At 39.9% G+C, this 18366-nt stretch overlaps 1 protein-coding gene across 3 annotated transcripts in view; it reads right to left on the bottom strand.

Moving 5' to 3' along the window:
* Positions 1–2131: 2131 nt before the first annotated feature.
* Positions 2132–18366, bottom strand: part of TSPAN12 (tetraspanin 12) — a 46605-nt gene continuing 30370 nt past the window's right edge. For 2 of the 3 annotated variants that reach the window (XM_065641785.1, XM_065641777.1), the window contains exons 5-8: positions 17491–17565; positions 12996–13103; positions 10003–10146; positions 2132–3701 (exon numbers count right to left, since the gene is read on the bottom strand). In XM_065641785.1, coding sequence (XP_065497857.1) covers positions 3396–3701; positions 10003–10146; positions 12996–13103; positions 17491–17565 — 633 coding nt within the window. In that variant the 3' untranslated portion in view covers positions 2132–3395. The remainder of the gene's footprint in view (positions 3702–10002; positions 10147–12995; positions 13104–17490; positions 17566–18366) is intronic. The other variant, XM_065641794.1, reaches the window with a different exon arrangement.

Raw genomic sequence — 18366 nt, 5'->3', positions numbered from 1 at the left:
TCACTGTGACCAGCAGTATCTCCTTTTACTATTTATTCTTTCTATTTACAGGTTGCTTTTACAGAATGAACTGTTATAAAGAACAGAAAACATAGCTGCATTTCCTCCAGAAAGCCCTGTCATACAACCTGCTGGCAAATGAATCAATACCTTGTCCAAAGACCAGGAATAGTGAATTTTGCCTCCTAAAAGCATCCCCATACGCCCAAGTCATGACCTCATGGTGCAAACCTTCCTCAGCCCCAGGGCTACAGGCAGAGTCCCCTGGACTCGGCACAATTCCTTGGGCTGAATGGCAACACCTGATGCAGGCATGGGGTGACCCCTTTTCTAACACACTTGCTCTCCTCGCCATTAAGGGACCTGTGAAAAACGTTAAGGAGCAGCTCCACAGTTGCTTGTTGCCACAAGAAAGATTTGGTTCATTACACTTGATACTGCAGAGAACACAGCTGCCTTCTTCTCCGGGTACTCCGGAGTATGAAGCAGTTTTCACTTCTGCTAGTATCTCTAAATGTTCCCCTCTTGCCAAGCAGCCTCTCTCCTACACATATCCTAAAGCTTTACAGCAAAAGAACAGGCTCGCAGCAGCCCAGTCAACCAATTTTAAGGCTCTTTGAACAACCCCTATAAAAACAGACACCCCATAGCCTGAGCACAGTGAAAGAAAAAAGTTTGAAAGCGTTCCAATTTACAGCTGAGACCCATTTTGGCAAGTGCGGTTAGATACTCAAAAAAGACGGATTCTTTCCCAGAATACTTACCAGTGGTCCTTACTAGGGAAGGGAACACTTACATCCTTCCTGCCATGTGGGTCTTTCCCCTAATGAAGCCAGCCCCATACCCAACACAGACCGGCTCAGGATCTGGGTAGCCAAGCCCAAGTGAGGTTACCCTGACCATGGATGTTCACTTTGGTGGGGCTTCACAAACACCGCGGTGGGAGGTTGGTCCTGTACCAAAGGAGCCCTACTCCAAACAATCCCTGTGCTCTCAGAATGAGCTGATGCACTTAATGGCAGTGCTTCCTCACCGCCTGGGAAGCCTAACACCAAATGACCTGGGCTGTGAGCATCTCTAATTCTAGCTGTGGACTTCTCCAACACATCTCCCTAGCCTGGACTGCCAAATCTGTTCCTTCAGGAGCTCTAACCTGGACACGAGAAGATAGGCAGGCAGCCCTCACTGGCAGCCTGGGGAGTCTTCCCCACGGAAGGACTCAGGATAGCTGGAGCATGGCTAAGGGAGCTGCCGGACACTCCTTGGGGAAAACTTTAGGCGCCAGGATTTCCTGGACAATGGGTGGGACTTCTTCCTGCCCTTTTTTACATCATTTACGCTGAGACTCCCTACATTCAGCTGTAATCCACAGCAGGATGTAGCTGTGCGCATGTAATCTATGCAATCCACAATCAAAAGATTCCACAATTCATGATTTGGTGGGTTTTTGTTTGTTTGTTGTGGGGTTTTTTGTTGTTTAACAGGGAAAAACCAAAAATGGCTCAAAGCCACTGCGTAGCACTGCAGGTCTCTGCAGCATTCCAAAGCCCAGGGCTGGTCTACATCTAGACTTTCTCAGACACCTGCTCTTTTTCTGCATGGGAACCTTGTCCTCAGCTGCAGCAACGCAGCCCAGTGGGTGCAGTGGAGAGGAGAACACTGGGCATCAAGGCTTCCCAAACAGTGCATGAGAAAGTATTTCTGACAAGATACACCAAGGAAAATTTTGGGAAGGTCTATCCTTTAGGCTTTGTCTTACCTCCCAAAATAAGAATTAGCATCTCCACAGGAGAGGTACAAAAGCAGAAAGGTAATCTTGCTTGCAATACTACCTGTGAAATAATTACACCCACGTGTAGACTGCTAAAAACTAAACAACAGCCCACACAACTGAAGAGCTTAATTTCAAGAGCCCTTAAGAAGCTTTCTCAGAAGCAATAAAAAAAGAAAATGGAATTTACAATGCAGTTTCTCCACAACAGAGTAAGTGGAATGCGCAAAGATACGTCAAATTAAACCATACTAGCAGAAGGACCCTCCCAGCTCCCACCCAAAGCATTCACAATCTAGGACTTCAAAATAAAAAAGCCGTTATGGAATTTTAGACAAAGGTAATTTTATTGTCCTCCAAATCACACCTTGCTGTTTTTTTTCTTTTCTTTTACAAATTCCAAAACAAATGAAAGAATTCTTAAAATGTAGTATTATGTAAAAACCCATTTGCCACAAACTACTGTAATCATTGGAACAAATATATATTTCAGGAGCGTGGCCAACTGTAAAAATAATCCTATGAAATAAACATTGTTCATAAAAATACAGTAAAATGCACTTTCCCCACCTCAATAAATACATTTTAACGCTGTCTCCAGTTGGCATTTTAAGCCACTAGAGAGCTCTTACTGAAGAAGAAGCCAATATATAATTTCTTCTGTACTTTACAATTATTGCAATAGCATCCAGAACTGTAAGCGTTTTCCTTGTAGTCTTTTTTTTCTACCTTCAGGGGAATCACAGACAGGAGAAAAGATTTATCTGTAAAAATGTGCTACTCCCATATTGATCCCTATTTCGGAAAGAGTGTTTAAATTTTTCTTTCTTTTCCTTTTACTAAGAAATAGTCCATAGAACAAACATTTTCAAAGAAGAATTCTTCAAAATTACTCAGAATTAAAGTTTATTGTCCAGAGTCATAGTTTTGTTTTTAATCTCTGTTTAATACATTTAAAATTAAAAATTAATCAGTTATGAGATAAAAACAGAAGTTTCAGACCATCTTTAACAACAGCTAAGATAAAGGTTTTGTTAGAAAAAAGGAAATCTTGCCCTTTCTACAAATCTTGCAAATTTTTAAATCCAAGTATTGACTTGAATTGTAGTGCTGTTTTCCATACACACACGAAAAACCACAATTATATATACATAAATCCCTGATTAAGACATTTTCCAAATGGCTTATTAAACATGTAACAGTCAATTTCAGCTGAAGTCACATTTTGTTTATCCAAAGCACAGTCGTTTCTTCAGAAGACGACTGTTTCTCCTCCTTTCTCGTGATGCTTCCTTAGAGGTTCTATCTGCCTGTCAACAAATGAGTATTTCACAGATCACACAGCTTGTGACAAGAAGTTAAATACTACCGTGCCCAGTGAATGAGTGCCTTTTAGAAAACAAACAAACAAAATCAACTCTGTTTCAGGGCTGAGACCATGGCTAAGAGGCAGACAGGCTTATCCTTCTTTCCACGCTCGCCTCCTTCACTTCCATGCGTTAGCTGTTTTCTGAAGCATACGAAGACTGGTCTATTTGGCATACTTGATGGAACAAAATAAAAACAACAACAACAAAAAATACAATTAAAGCCCTTTGTGACTTCTCAGATTCATTGCATCAACCTATAGCTCTTCCATTTCAAAGTGTGTACTGAAGCTGTTTGCCATGGATGTGTGTTCAAAGATCCTTGTCAGGCTTGGTTTCAGTAGCTCCACGGAATGACACGAGAGCTGCTGCGAGGCTTCGCTCTTCAGGGACATGATCTGACCCACCCCGGGATCCCTTCTGTCGTAGTACAGAGCCCACAGCAAAGTGATGGTGAGGATCATGGCCAGGATCTGCGTCACTCCAATAGAGATTCCCAGAAATCTCAGCACTTGCAATTGCTTCGTCCCCCGCAAAAAACTGTACATTTTTTTACCACACCCCTATGAAACAAAAATAGATTAAAAATATTTAGTCAATATTATTTGGCTTGCAGTTCCCAAGGTTTAGCTCATCCTACTTAGTGCTGGCTCTTCTGGCTCCCCAAAATCTCCCTCTCACTTCTTTCAAACAACACTTTGAAAGTTATTTTCCCTATTTTCAGATCTCTTCCATAATGCCATCTTTACGTTTTTTCATACACAGAGTTTATTGCATGTAACAAGCTCCAAGAGATCTGTGCTGCTCTTCAATTCAGAAATCACTCAAAGTTGATGTGAGTTCCTTTCAACTGTCACTGATTTGTAAAGAAACCAACTGGTTTTGCAAAGGTTTAAAAGACACTAAATCCTCTTAATCATCTTCCTTCTGTCCTTAAATTGCAGATCTTCAAGGCTGTCAATTATTTTAAACTCCTTAGACTTCTTCTACAAATAATACCACAATCTGAAGTCAAAACAATATCCTAGGAAAGATCTACAGACCTGCATAACCTTATCAGTGTTTCTTCCCTCCTTTTTAGTGTTTTATCTGGACTCATTATATGCCAGTTTACTAGTTCTGCAGAAAGCCCTAGGAAGGAGAAAAATCATTACATTCCAGACACTGTCTGAGTAAGGAACATCACACAGAATAACCTTTAACAGAGGGCTTCTGACATATTTTCAGAATGCAGTGGGTACAAGCAGATTTTACTTAGTACTTAACAGCAATAATACCACATAGGTGGCATTACTCCTGCTTTTTATTCTTGAACTAGAAGCATCTCCTCATTGAAAAAAGTATAACAATTTATGGTAGTTACACTCTGCCTACCTCCCCTATCTGCAGACTATATTTTACCATTAATTGGCTTAATTTACCATCTGAATGTAGAAACACCTCTGTAAATTATTATGATGGCATTACACCAAGAGCCAGTTTTCTCATATCTTGTGCTGGGCTGTTGTTGCTTTAAGCACAATGATGTCTTAAAGTCTTTGAAAAGACTCATGGTTACTTGCTCAGAGAAGAAAAAAAAAAAAAGGAGAAAAAAAATCATATCAACTTCAAGTCATTTTTACCAGGAGACAACACTGAAGCAAATATGAAAAATGACAGGAAAATTTACCAGTTCAAAAATGAACTGGTTCGGCACAGTGGTTTCCACACTTTTCCCCCTCTCGTACAGCATCTCTGGCTGCATCTCTGGCTACAGCAGGTCCCCAGGCTGCCTCAGGTTACCTACAGCTCTGAAGCAACCCGAGCACCAATACACATCCCCCTGAGCGCTATGTCAACGCGGACTGTACAGACATCTGAGCTTGAAAGTCACCTCAGTGTATCGCTGCCTAGTTTTGTTTCGTTAACCGCTGGGAGAGCAGCTGTAACAACCCATCCGGCACCGGGGTCCGCACAAAGCCCGGCTGGCAGCTAGACCCTGCTCCAAAGTGCTGACCCTCCCGTGCTGCGCTAGGATGATGGTCACAGACACCACCTCTCCCTACCATTGAGCAGGTGCAAATCCAAAGCAACTATTTAAAGAATAATAATTATTACTATTATTATTTACACAGCAAACTTCTGATCCTCAAAAAGCATGTTAAAACATCACAGGTTCATGTTTCCTAGAAATGGAAATTTAGAAAGAGCAGTTGGCTCTTTGATTCCTCAGCAGTTTCCAATCCATCAGCGCACACTCCAGAGTTTGCTTAAATGGACAAATAATTACTCTAAAAGGCTTCAGGAGAGCTCCAAAGCCCTTGTAAGGCAGCAACGATACACACACCAGCTCTGGGAACTACTGGACAACAGTGTAAACACAAGCTACGGTGCTTGCTGCTCAGGAAAGGTGATGCCCAGTCTTAGAAATGATAAAACCTTGAAGAAAAATCCCCAAGCTACTCTAGGCCATGCTAATTCCCTATTCTAAACTTTACAGGCCTTCACAGCACAGAAATCAAAGGAACAAAGCCACCAAGGAAAAATTCAGAGTAATAATCTGGGTGGGATAACTGTGGGCACCAAAAGGCCCCAGCAGAAGACATCAGGAACTCATCTAAATGAGCATCGTCTTCAAAATGGCATTTTTGCGTTTATATCCTTACTACATATTTCTTATGCTTTTCTGTGGAAAGAAAGTAATTTATTAAAGTGACAGAACCAGAAGACAGGACATAAGTAGCAATTTTCAATCAAACTGAAATTCCCCAAAGCCAACTATTTCAAATGTTACAGTCCTGAACGTACTTGATGAAAACCCTGATTCTCACCTCTCACAAAAAATTCACATTGCAGTCAACAGATTTTCATTTAGGATCTAAATAAAATTAGTGTACTATACAGATAATTGTACCTGAGTAAATTTAAAAAATCTCAGTGTCTTTGCTCTGCTCATCATTTCACTGTGTCACTTTCTAAACATTAACATAGTTTAGACAAAGAACAAAGACTAAATGTGGACTCTTTGAAATTTGAAAATAATTAAAAAACCCCACACTGTAGCAAAAGCAATGTAATTGAACTTGCTGCTGAACAAAAACTGTCACATTGGTGTCTTTTTTTCTTCAACTAGAAGACAGTGTTGTAATTATACTACTTTCCAAATATGTTTTTAATTACAGAGAAACTGGCTGCATGTTAATGCTTTTGATAACTTCAAGGTATAAAGGTAGATGCTGGTCACAATTTAAAAATGCTCAGCCACAGCAGTATTCAAATTCAGTTCATTTGTTGCCTAGAGGAAACATCCATTAACAGAGAGCAATAACATTAATGCCTACATCTCCTGCAATACAGACACATAACTGAGACAAATTATGCTCAATCTAGATAGACTGCCTCCTTCCATTTAATGATGTTCTTACAGTTCTGCTCTAGTACACATTCAAAATCAGTTTCAAAATTGAGAAACATCCAGCCACCCCTGTTATCCTCACATTCATGCATTTTATTTCTGCTTATGTGACACATTCATAGTTGGTAGCCTGCAATTAAAGTGTACATAAATATACCTTCCTCAGCAAAAGCAAAAGTTTGTCACTAAACAGGGAGCTCTTGTTGACAACCCAAAAATAGTATAAAACTTTGCAGCAATCATTCTGAAAAATTATCTTTAAACTCCTACAGAGCTATGGACTAAAGGCCTGATTCAAATTTATTACAAAGGCCATTTTATATTTTCAGCCTCAAAATGGAAACAAAGCATATAGTTCTGATTTACAGCAGCATCATAGAATAAGGACCAGATATTAAGGCACTTCTCGGAGTAGAAAAGATAAACCACCAGCATATACAACAGATATGTTGTATACTCAAAATTATGCTAGGAAAAAAAAGAAAAAAACCATTGAACATGCAATTTTGTTTTTTCTGAAGATATCAATTCCTACCAATCATTTTATCTAGACTACAGTTCCCAGTCACAAGATGGGCAGAGCTCTGCTTGTCCTCAGACTACAACGATCCTCTGAGGCCACATTGTCATCTGAAGCACCTCCCTCACAACCACGCTCTAAGGTGAGTCTGTTCCATGAACTGCACCCAAAGGTGGAAGCTCATCAGAATAAAAGCAATCCAAGACCAACACATTTGAAAAATAGCTTTCAAAAACCCATCAAGGGAAACACGATGCCTGCCAAAAAATACTCTCAAGCAGAACTATAAGTAAGCCACCTTTCTTTCTACAAAAATTGTATTGTGAAGGATTCCAACTCAGACTTCAGAAAGCTCTGAGATCCCAGCAGAAAATTACAGAACAGCTACAACAAAACAATTTTATCAATCCCAGCCAAACCAAACTTCGGTTTTCTGAAGTACTACAAATAATTTTTCTGAAGTACCAGATTGGACTTGCAAAGCATTTACATAAGCCAATTCCAGGCTAGCGAGGCTAATCTCGTCAGGCTCCCTCTCAAACCACCAGACTATGCAAGTTTGTTTTGAATCAGTTTCTAAAAAAGCTTTTCTCCTTCACTTCTCCAAAGCAGAAGTCAGACAGATTAGCCTTGCAAGTGTAAGTTGGTTTTGCTTTATATTGATAAACATATCAGCAAGTGTACTGTACGAGCCTGTGAGACGACCCACAGGCAAGCACTATGGGGAAAAAAAAGGTTTTGCCAGCAAAATATTGTACCTATCTCAAAGAGCAATGGAGTATTTTTGTGGTTGGTAAAACAGGACACAGCCTATGCGTTTTTGGAATGGATTCTGCAATAGCAAACCAAAAATAAATTTTTGCTAAGAGCTGAATCCATCCAACATACTCCAGGGGTACGGTAGAGGAAGAAGCAGGCAACCTTTCTTGTTATCAAGTGTGTCTTAACACTGCCCTTATGTTCTACACCATCATCATCTTTGGCTATTAATCTTCTCCAATAAGAACTAAAAGAACCTGAACATATAAGGTGCCCAGAGAATCACTTTCCTGGAATGTGGCTGTGGCAATGAAATGTTAGCAGAAGAAATGAAATGGTAAAACCTTGCAGTTTCTACAAGACACTCCAGTGACTAGTACTCCTTCTCAGAAATTTTTGAGCTTCCTGAGCTCAGAAAATAGTTTTTTATTGAGTAACACTGCTTACATACTCTCGCTTTTTCACATAGGCAGGAAGGATGTTCAGGAGAAATGAACGTTCTGCAGCTTCCACACCTTTACAACTCCTCGAGGGCTCTCCATGGCAGAGTTGGGCTGTATGTTATCAATACTGGCAACTGCATTACAAAAACTCACCATTAATGCAGAGTAAGCCACGGTTTGTTCTTCTTCAAGAACGTGTAAGAGATTGTCAGGCCCCAGGAAAAGCCTGGATGGCTTTCCCATTCTGAGACTGACACTTCTAAAGTGTAATCAGTGCTGCAAGCCCTGCCATAAGGCTCTACCAGTAGCTGGTGGAAAGAAAACAGCCTCTGCCACTGTCTTTAAGGTTCCCTAGAATAGACTGGCCTGCCGAGGCACCTGCCTTTTGGCAGCTCTACCTTCTCTCTTCCTACTGAAGGCACACAAGGCCTAGGACGGATGTCTGACAGTCCAGAACAGATTATATAATTTCTGCTCATACGAGTCAATGCCATACAAATCTAGCAAATCACTCCATGTCAGTGATGCCATTTCCCCAAAACTTGATTGTTTCCTGGCAATAGCTAATACTTATCTTGGCCTGTTTATATAGTCAATCTCCCCTGCTTCAGAAGTATCTCTCCATGACTCCTGAACAAGAGCCACATAACAGATTCTTGTAAGAGTCTTCAACGGCAGTGAGAGATTGGGACAAGATAAAATGGTTCTTTGGGTGCTCTTCCATAGTGCAGAGCCGCACTGTCCACTAGAGAAATGTTCATGCTGCAGCATCTGAAAGCGCATTTCTCAGGCCCATCCTCCTTCCTATGCACTCTGTATTAGTCTTCTCAGATCTTCATAACCACACGACTGAGACATGTTTTTTGTCGCTACTGGACTACCTGGCCTGTTGGTCATTCTGATGTTACTGAATGCACAATTAAAGGTTTTCAGAGGTCTGTGAGCATTCAAAAAAAAAAAAAAAGTAGGTAGCAAAGCAGCCTCTAGACAAAGGTGACTTTAGACAACATTTTTGTGAGAACAGTTAAGAGTTTTAGTAGGAAACATGTTTATTGTTTTTATAATTTTCACCCCAAGAAGAGTAATGACTTGCTACCATAATCTTCTCCCTTTCCCAGATAAGTCCTCTCCTGGTTTTAATGCTTTTTTAAAATTTATTCTTTTAAAATAATAATCATACTGCAATGTAGTACAAATTAGAGAGAAAGAGAATTGTCACACAAAGCTTCTACGCGTGCTCACAGCAGAACAACTTGCCTCCTCTCATGAGCGCTGTTAACAAGAGAACGCTCGTCTTCCAAAGGACTTCTCAAAAGCGTCCTTCACTGTACATCCCACTAGAGTCCTCATTACCATACAGTAAGTAGAATTCCTCTTAGTTTAGGCAAGTTGGAAAATGGACATTACACCAAAACTAATTTTTCATTTTTTGATTGGAACAAATTTCAACTCCAACCTAACCAATATATGACAAATACCTCAATGTTTAAGTATGTTAACTGCATTGCTAATAACTTTTCTCACTTTCAGATAAGGGTGGATGGGTTCGTTCTTTCTTTTTCTTCCTTTTTCTCTCCTCTCACTTCAGCATTAATAAATAATAAACATAAATAAACATAATAAACACTTTCCATAACCATAATTACTTTACAAACCTTTCTGCTGCACTGCAAGTCATGAGTTTGGAAAATGACCGGATCAGGAAGAATTTACAGAGCCTTCTGAAATATCCCCATTTTTCTTCTTACCTCCTGGTAAAGGTCACTGAGATCCTCATGATGTGCCTGCTTAGAGCACCCAGGGAACTCTCTGACACAGCAGGAGTCAGGCGGCCAGTCCATCTCTGTCATCTCCAGCCAGTCTGTGAAGTACACCACCCCACAACATTTAAACTGCAAAGGAAGGGTTAGCCAAGATCAGCAATAATGATGCTACTCCTTCAGAAAAGTAGGTCATCAAACAAGCTAAATAAATTCCTATTGACAGCTTCCAAAATATTTATGAAGGACTACAAAACATCTACCAAAGCTTCCATGTATCTTCTTCTGCTGTATTTTGACATAAAAGCAACGTGAAAAATGTAACGTAGTGACCAATGAACACCTCAGAAACAGCCAATGATATTGCTCTGGCCTTTAAATCCCAACTGCTCCCTCAAAGGATGCTTCACAGAAATCTTCCTACCCTGTAATTCTCCTACCCTTACTACAAGGAACCAACACATGATAATTTCATGTCAAAAGGGTGACTAATGAACAAGTATATCTGTGCCTGAAGGAGGTAGTAGGAAAAGATGATTACGGGCTAGTGTGGACTGTTCTGGCAAGGCTACAACTATGGACACATCTGTTGAAAATCAGACGAGAAAAGGTATACGCATTTATCTGAATACAGAAAAAAAATATGTAAAAAGTGAGCGAAAAGGTATAGAAATCGCAAATGCTGAAAGGTAAAAGGAAAACGGAAGCAAAGAGTATCACACTAAAATAAACACTGCAACAGAGTTGACCATAAAAGTAGGAAGTCTGACTGCAAAGCAGATGAGCCATAATTGGCTATAAAACCCACAAGGACTAACAACCTGTCTTGTCCTCTGCAAAGCACACCAAGAGATTTAGAGCCAAACGACCAGCCTACCACATTCCTAGATGCTTTCACATAAAAAAGGGCTGAAGCAGCTACATTAGATTTTCTTTGGCACTGGATGGGGACTTGATATGACTGAAAAAAAAAAAAAAAGCCTCACTGCAGGAATAAGATGCTGCTTTTTTTTCCTGTCTGTCTGCTCTCCAGCACCAGGCTGAGTGTTTGTAATCCCTCACTTGTTTCCTTTGACCCATAGGCTTGGGAACATTTGTCCCCCTTACCCACTTCAGGGCCAGAGTCCTGCATACCACACCACTCACAGTCACAGTCCAGCAGGCAAGTGCTGGGACACCATGGTGGCACATACTGTGCCTGGGCTTCTCCAGTCCTCTTACAAATCTCACTTCTTCCTCTTTCACCACAGCTTTAATGTCTCTGTTTTTATCAGTTTGCTACTCAGTCAAAAACCTCTCAACATTGGGCTTTCTAAGGAAAGATCAAGCTTCGGCTCTTCATTGTAATTGCAAAGACAATCTCATTAAACATCCTTTTCTTACTCCTAAATCTTTTATTCTCCCCCACCCAGTTCTTCCTTCTTGACTTCAGCTGATCCTTCTCATCTTCATACTCACAACTGTGATTTTAGACCAACCAAGGGGGTTGGAGGGGAAATATGTTTCCCACCTCTCTCAGATATTAAAAGATACAGAAGAGTGAGCACAAAGCTGATCAGGGCTGAATCTTTGGAAACAAAATTGTAATTACGAACTTTTTCTTTAGGAAAAAAAATTGTAATGCCGACTGAAGAAGGGCCCCAAGCATTGTGCTCATTCATGTATAAAGCACATACCAGGCTCACGCATCCATTGTCTGGGTTATGAGTGGACAGAATAAAAACGAGAGCCCACTAATTAATTAGGAGCTGTAAAAGAGCCTTCTCAGTTCACTTCTGACTTTCCCCAAATCATTCCTCTGGTCAGAGATGGAAAATAGGAAATCTAATTTCTAAAAGGAACTTTTTCTCCCCTGGAAGAGTTAAGGCATAGTTGTATTCATATTAAAATCAGCTATTACGATGACACTGCAACAACCAGGAGGGTAAGAGGTAGCTTTTAATCTAATCAACCTATACATTTAAACCAAGATACAGTATCAGCTCTATTCAGGGAAACAGAGGCCATTTGATTATGTTATCTCGGGTACAGAACAGGCACCAGCACCACCTGAGTATGAAGGATGACTCGGTTTCACGGAGCACTTGCACAGCCAGAACAGGGGACTGGGAAGGGCAAGGGTTGATTAACCTCATGTAGGCCTCGTTCTTTCTTTCAGGTTATAGTATAAATACAGACTAACCAAGTGCTGCCAGGAAATGTTTAAATAAACAGGAAATCTGTGCAACAATGATAGATTTCAACATTTCAACACAGGCAGCACAATGACAGGCATTTAAAGAGTTCTCTTCCTGCACGTGAGTTATATTTGGAGTTAATGGCTTTTACCTTGGGCAATTTCATGTTTTTGTAACATAATAGTTCATTCTTTGAAAACAGTTCTGAATTTTAGTAGGCCAGAGGGCAAAGCTGTGAATACACAAGGCAGCTTTTTGGTTTGTTTCCCCTATCCACCCCAGTCAAAGGAAGTAAAAATCCTGATCACTTTCTCTAGCCTCAGCCAAAGAGACAGTGCTGGAATCCTTTTGGAAACTTCCTTTCCCACTCAGTTCCAGATAAGCACATTATCTTAGACGTGACAGCTCTGTGAAAGGAAATTAATAGAGCCTAGAGGAAGGCGAGCACAGTTTAATATTAAAACAGCATATAGAAATATTCATTTTATTTTACCTGCTGACTTTCAATTTTATATTCATCATATTCCTAGATGTTGTAATAATCCTAAGAGGTATTGGTGTCCTAACCTTACTGGCAAAGCAGAAGACAGTGTTAATGTAACTGAATTTAGTAACATTCTTTTCTTGATGTTTTAGTGTCTTTAGGGCTCAAGAGTTGGGTATCAAGTGATGTTAAAAGACATCATCACTACACAGGGTTTCACATTAAATGAACTTGCATTTATCTATTCACTTAAAAATAATCTTTTTCCCATGGCAGATAAATAACATTTACTTCAGCTCACGAATTAACTGTCATCTTACCTCCCTCTGGAAGAAATTCCAGGCATGGGTCAGCCACTGGTACCTTGGTAGACCATAATTGGTCATCCTGGCTTTCAGCGTGACCATATCAGACCACTGCACTGGAACCTGGAACAAGGAAAGAAAAGTGATTTACACCACAGAAAGCTGATAAACAGATCAGTTGGCTTGTGGCTCCAAACCTAGAACTTCCATCTATTCTGAGATCTTTCCAGTGCAATGACTAAAATAACTTTGTATTCAAATAAAACAGGAAAACAAGTGCTTCGATTTTTACGATACTGAAACTTTATGACCCTTTATTAAAATATCAGGAAAAAGCTATTTGTATCCTTTGCTTACAAATTAATGGACACTAGCAAATGGGCTGCATTTTGCAGAGATTCAGAGATAGTTGGGTACAATTTGATTACATCATTAACAGATTATTTTAATCCGGCATAAAATTCTAACTGAGCCCCATCCAGGTCATCAGGGATGACATTTATCTTTCCCAGTTTTGGTATCTCTCTTGTGTCTTCAATAGAAAGAAACAGGCAGCCATACAGAGCAATTCATCTCATCTCAAGACAAATATTAATATTAAACAGAGCAGATGAATCATTCCTTAGAAGTCTCAAATCCACTTCACTGTCTAAGGTGACGAACTTAGATTTAAATGTCTAACTTCTAAACATATAAAGTAAATTGAAATGAATTCTACCCTGAGAGTCTTTTCAGTGGCCTTCTGGCTTTGCCTGGAGTCCCACGCAAAGGTATCTTGAACATACGCAATTTCAGTATCTTGCTCAAGAATGGTAACAAAAAAGTTTAGACAATGAGGTCCTGTGAACTTTTTTCTTCACACACACTTGTGGCCTTGTAAATCTTTTCTTCTGAAAGGACTCTTAGAAGTATTTTTCTTTCAAATTGACTACTCAGAAGTGAGGAGCTGGTGCTCTCTATTGTCAGACTATGACTCTCAATTAGTAATTTGTTAGAAACAAGAGAAGCAAGTGCTATGGCATCCTGCATAACACAGTTAGCAGTCAAGATAAGAGACAAATTTTTGTTCAGCAGCACAAATTTCAGTGTGCCAAACTACAAGGAGCTGAAGACTTTGCAGTCACCCTTCCAGGCACACATACCATTCATGCTGCATTTTGCCTTGTTCCCATTAGCCTTAACAGTCATGGTGAGCGAAATCACAATTGCAATATCAGCTTTCATTTCAAGGGTGGGGAAGCCCATCTCCTCCCGCAGCTGTGAGTTAGCCCTCCCATTCAATTGAAAGCAAGCAGTCAGGGCATTCTGCAAATCAGCAATAAATATTATCTAAGAAGAAAAAAGATCACAATACTTCTCAAGGAGCCTTGGTCTTTGTTGTGCTAGACGCTCTACAAAAATATAGAGACAATCACTGCCTGACTGACCCCGTAATCCAAATAAGAACATTCAATAATGTTTCGTTATGGCTGTTAAGTTACACTACATCTTTGATGCCATGGTAAAGCTTCATATATCACAAACATATTAATAGAATCCCATAAATTTAACATATCTTTTGCTTAGCAGAATTTTTATTTCTTAAGCTGTAAAGCGCTGAACTGACAATTGTCCACATGAAAAATATGTTAGCAGTGGAATACTAAAAATACTTGAAAACAATATCCCTAAATATTTCTACAACAAACATTTACACTGGTCACTATAATAAAATAATTTGGTTTTGTACTCAATGCATTTCTCTTTCCATTGCGTTGGAAGTAGGCACTCTGCTTTCTTTGGATAATATTTGATATCGCTACAATTAAGCTCATATTTGCTAGACTATTTTTTTATTATCTTATTTGAGTTGAATACAGTCCAAGGTTACGCACGTAACACAAAACGTCCAACTTCTTTATGAAAACAATGGAAAGCAGGAAAAAAAAAATCAAGAAGTGAGAAAGGAAAATTAAAAGCCAAGTCAAAACAAACTAAACCCCACAGTAGGAAGGCAATTTGAATTCTGGAGCTAAAGAGGGAGATTGAAATCTGTGTGTTTGACTGCTCCAAGAATGCCAACGTGTCAAACTAAGGACATCGAGGTATCTACTAAATAGCTTCCCGTCAGCTCATGTGTGCAGTAATGCACAATAAAACATGACCTTGGGGGGCATTTGTTTGACCAACATTTTTCTGTAGTGCGTAGACAAACAAAAACTAGAGATGGTGGTTTGATTTTAGCATAAATTTTGTAAAGCTCTGTTGGCCGTTGAGATCTACTTATTCATTATTATTTTTCTAATGAGTATCAAGGCCTGACCAATGCCCAAGTAAGCCAAGAACCCACACTGGCTGTTCAGTCTTGTGCATGCAATAAATTAGTCATAAGGCACACTTCATGCTGGGAGCTATCAGGAGCTGGAAGGAAAACTGTTTATACAAGGACTCTTACAGCAACTTGTCCACATGCCAAGGAGAGCCCATATTGGATTAGCAGAGGCGATTATGCCTCAGTGACATTTTTGACAACATCACCCACCCACCTACACTAATATTAGTCAACTGATTCCCTAAAACCCACCAGGGGCTCAAGTGATTTCATGCTACGCTGAAATCAACATGACATCAAGTCACCCCTGTGGGTATAAGAGGTAGTCCTCTTATCTTTATCAAACAGAGTAGGAGAAAGCATGCTCTAGGGAAGCAATCTGCACAGGTATGAAAGAACCACTGAAAAAAACCCTGTGCTCTTCCAGACTGCCACATTCCCTATGGGTCTCGGCAGCAAGAAATCTGTCTCGCCCACCTCATCACATGAAGACCAGTAGTGTTAGGACAAAGGGAATCAGAAGAGGAAATCGGATGGAAAGAGAAAACAAAACCAGCCCACTATTTCAGGGGATGAGAAATTAAGAAAAAAGAAGCGGGGGGTGGGGGGAGGAGAGAAAAAGGGAGATAAAAAAAGAAAGCACTTGCTGAAGATATTGGTTTTTTCTGTTCTGTATGCATGCTCATGTTCATACACTCAAACACCTGGGAGAAAGCGGAAGAGCCAAAAGACTGTGGAGTATCTGGGTTCACTGTGACCCATTGCAGAAAGTGCAAACATGGAGCTCCACGCTGCTTCTTTTGGCAAAGGGGTGCAGGGACAGACATGTTTTTTTCTGGAGGGAAGCAGCATCACCCGTGCCTTCACATATAGTAGGGCTATGCCAGTTTTTAATCAAACTGTCCCAGGTTTGGGTTTCAGTAGCATAGCAGGTAACTGAAAGCTTGAGAGTCACACTAAAACAAGCCGTAACTTCAGGTTTTTAACTGAATAGTGAAGGCTGGAGAAGGCATGTATTACACAGTGCACTGAAGGTTGTGTTATTTCAGGCAGCTTCCACTGACAAGATTTCTGTGGAGAGATGGATGTTAGTTACAACTGTCATCCTCAGCAAAACCCCCGCAGAGGGCAGCTGTGCCCACAGGATGAAGCATGTCGCTTGTCCGCATTCCCAATTTTAAAATGCATCAATGTAAGCTGACATTTAAAGTAAAGGGATAGCCTTAATCGCTCTTATATTAGAAAACCTCTCTGGAATCTGTACCACAAGGGAATGAATGCTGCTGATGCAAAATGCTGCCACATAACTTCAGACTTCAAATCTGCCAGTAATTCCTTTGGTCCCAGTACCGTTTCAATACCAAGAAGGCTGCCTCCCATCTTACTGCAATGAAACTGATACACACTGGTGGAAATATCAGTATATTGGGCATATTTTGGCAGCTTAGAGAAAATATCAGTCTGGTACATTTTTATGGATAGGGGGCCAGAGTACAAAACAGAAAGTTATAGGAGCCAGCAGAATAAAATTTCAGTTTAATTTCTGCTCAATACTTAACCCTTTTCTTGTGTGATGGTTACAAGTCTTCAGTTTGAAAATTACAGATTGGCATAGCTATAAAAACTAGATAGAGATAAAACCTCTCCACAAGTTTACAGAAGAGTGTTTTATAGCCGAGACATGCTTGCTTAAAACCGGCACTTATAGCTTGTGGAGGCGGCATGAAGATTTCGGCAGACAGCAAGTCCCTATCGAAAGAGCACACTGTTTACAATGTAGTACACTCAGCTATAGCTCTTTAAAACATGAGGAACTTCTGGGGCAAAATCCTTTCAAATGCTCACATCTCCTCTCTCAAAATACTTATCTTAAGCCTGAAGTTCATACTTTATCCTCAGAAAATCCATTGCCTTCAGTAAGAACCTGTCCAAGCAAGAATTAACTAAAAATAAAGTCCTTAAATGAGGGGCTTCAGGATTTGGCTCTCAAATATAGAGGACGTGGGGAGAAACCCAGAGAGGATCTTCCAAACAGACAAGCTTTCCCAGAAGAACTCTGTTTAAAAAAAAATGCGGTCACATGAAATTAGGCTGTCAGAACCATGAACGAAGATAAACACTACAGCAATTAGAAAACAGCTAGCCAATGGAAATCTGTTTTTTTCTGTTGAAAAAATGCAGCCTCCTTTTCTGACTCACCGTAATTTCCTGCTCGTAGGTCCAAACACCACAGGCCAGTTCAACACAGAATATAACAAGCAAGCTTCCAAAGTACTGCAGAAAACAGAATGGTCTTAGTTATTTTATCCAGGCTAACTTCAAAAAAAAGGGACTTGAAAATACTAAGGGACATCTCAAAAGATCATTAACTTTTCACACGACTAAAGACAAGGAATCTGGAATATGTTTTTGTATGCAGCAAACTTTCTAAAATTTTAAGTCATGTGGCATTTCTTACTTAACATGAATCATATGAACATTACCACCGGAAAACAAATTCATTTTCTTGTTGCCCCAGAGTACAAGGCTATCATTATATATTATGCTAAAGCACTCACAAAAAGGACAGTCTTTTTTCCCCTCATATAGGTGAAAAAAAGAAATATTATTTTGTTCAGTTCTATCCATTTAAGCAACATACCCAGATTATACTAATAGCCAAAAAGTGGAAGGAAAAAAGAATTAAAAAAAGAGATAATTCACAAGATGAAACCAAACAAGGCTCTTGAAAGCTTTGTTCTTATCGATGTGTAGGTATTTGAGGCCAGGCATAAGTAGAATCACAGAACCACTTACGTTGGAAAAGACCTTTAAGATCATCAAGTCCAACCATAAACCAAACACTGCCAAGTCCACGACCACTAAACCATGTCCCTAAGTGCCAAGGTAAAAAAGTTCATTGAGATGGATTCAAATATCTTTGTCTGGTACAAGATCTAACCCTTGAACTATTTAAAAACAGAAAATATGTATATAACTGTAGGAGCTGTAGAAGTCTTGGTAACAATGGTTAAACATGGTTGCTATAATTAAAGAGTGGGACTACAGTCTGTATAGCTTCAACAAATCCTACCT

This window comes from Caloenas nicobarica, chromosome 1 (genome assembly GCF_036013445.1).
Source record: "Caloenas nicobarica isolate bCalNic1 chromosome 1, bCalNic1.hap1, whole genome shotgun sequence".
Lineage (NCBI taxonomy): Eukaryota > Metazoa > Chordata > Aves > Columbiformes > Columbidae > Caloenas > Caloenas nicobarica.
Note: the sequence above shows the minus strand (reverse complement) of the source record. Positions and strands in the feature narration are given on the sequence as shown.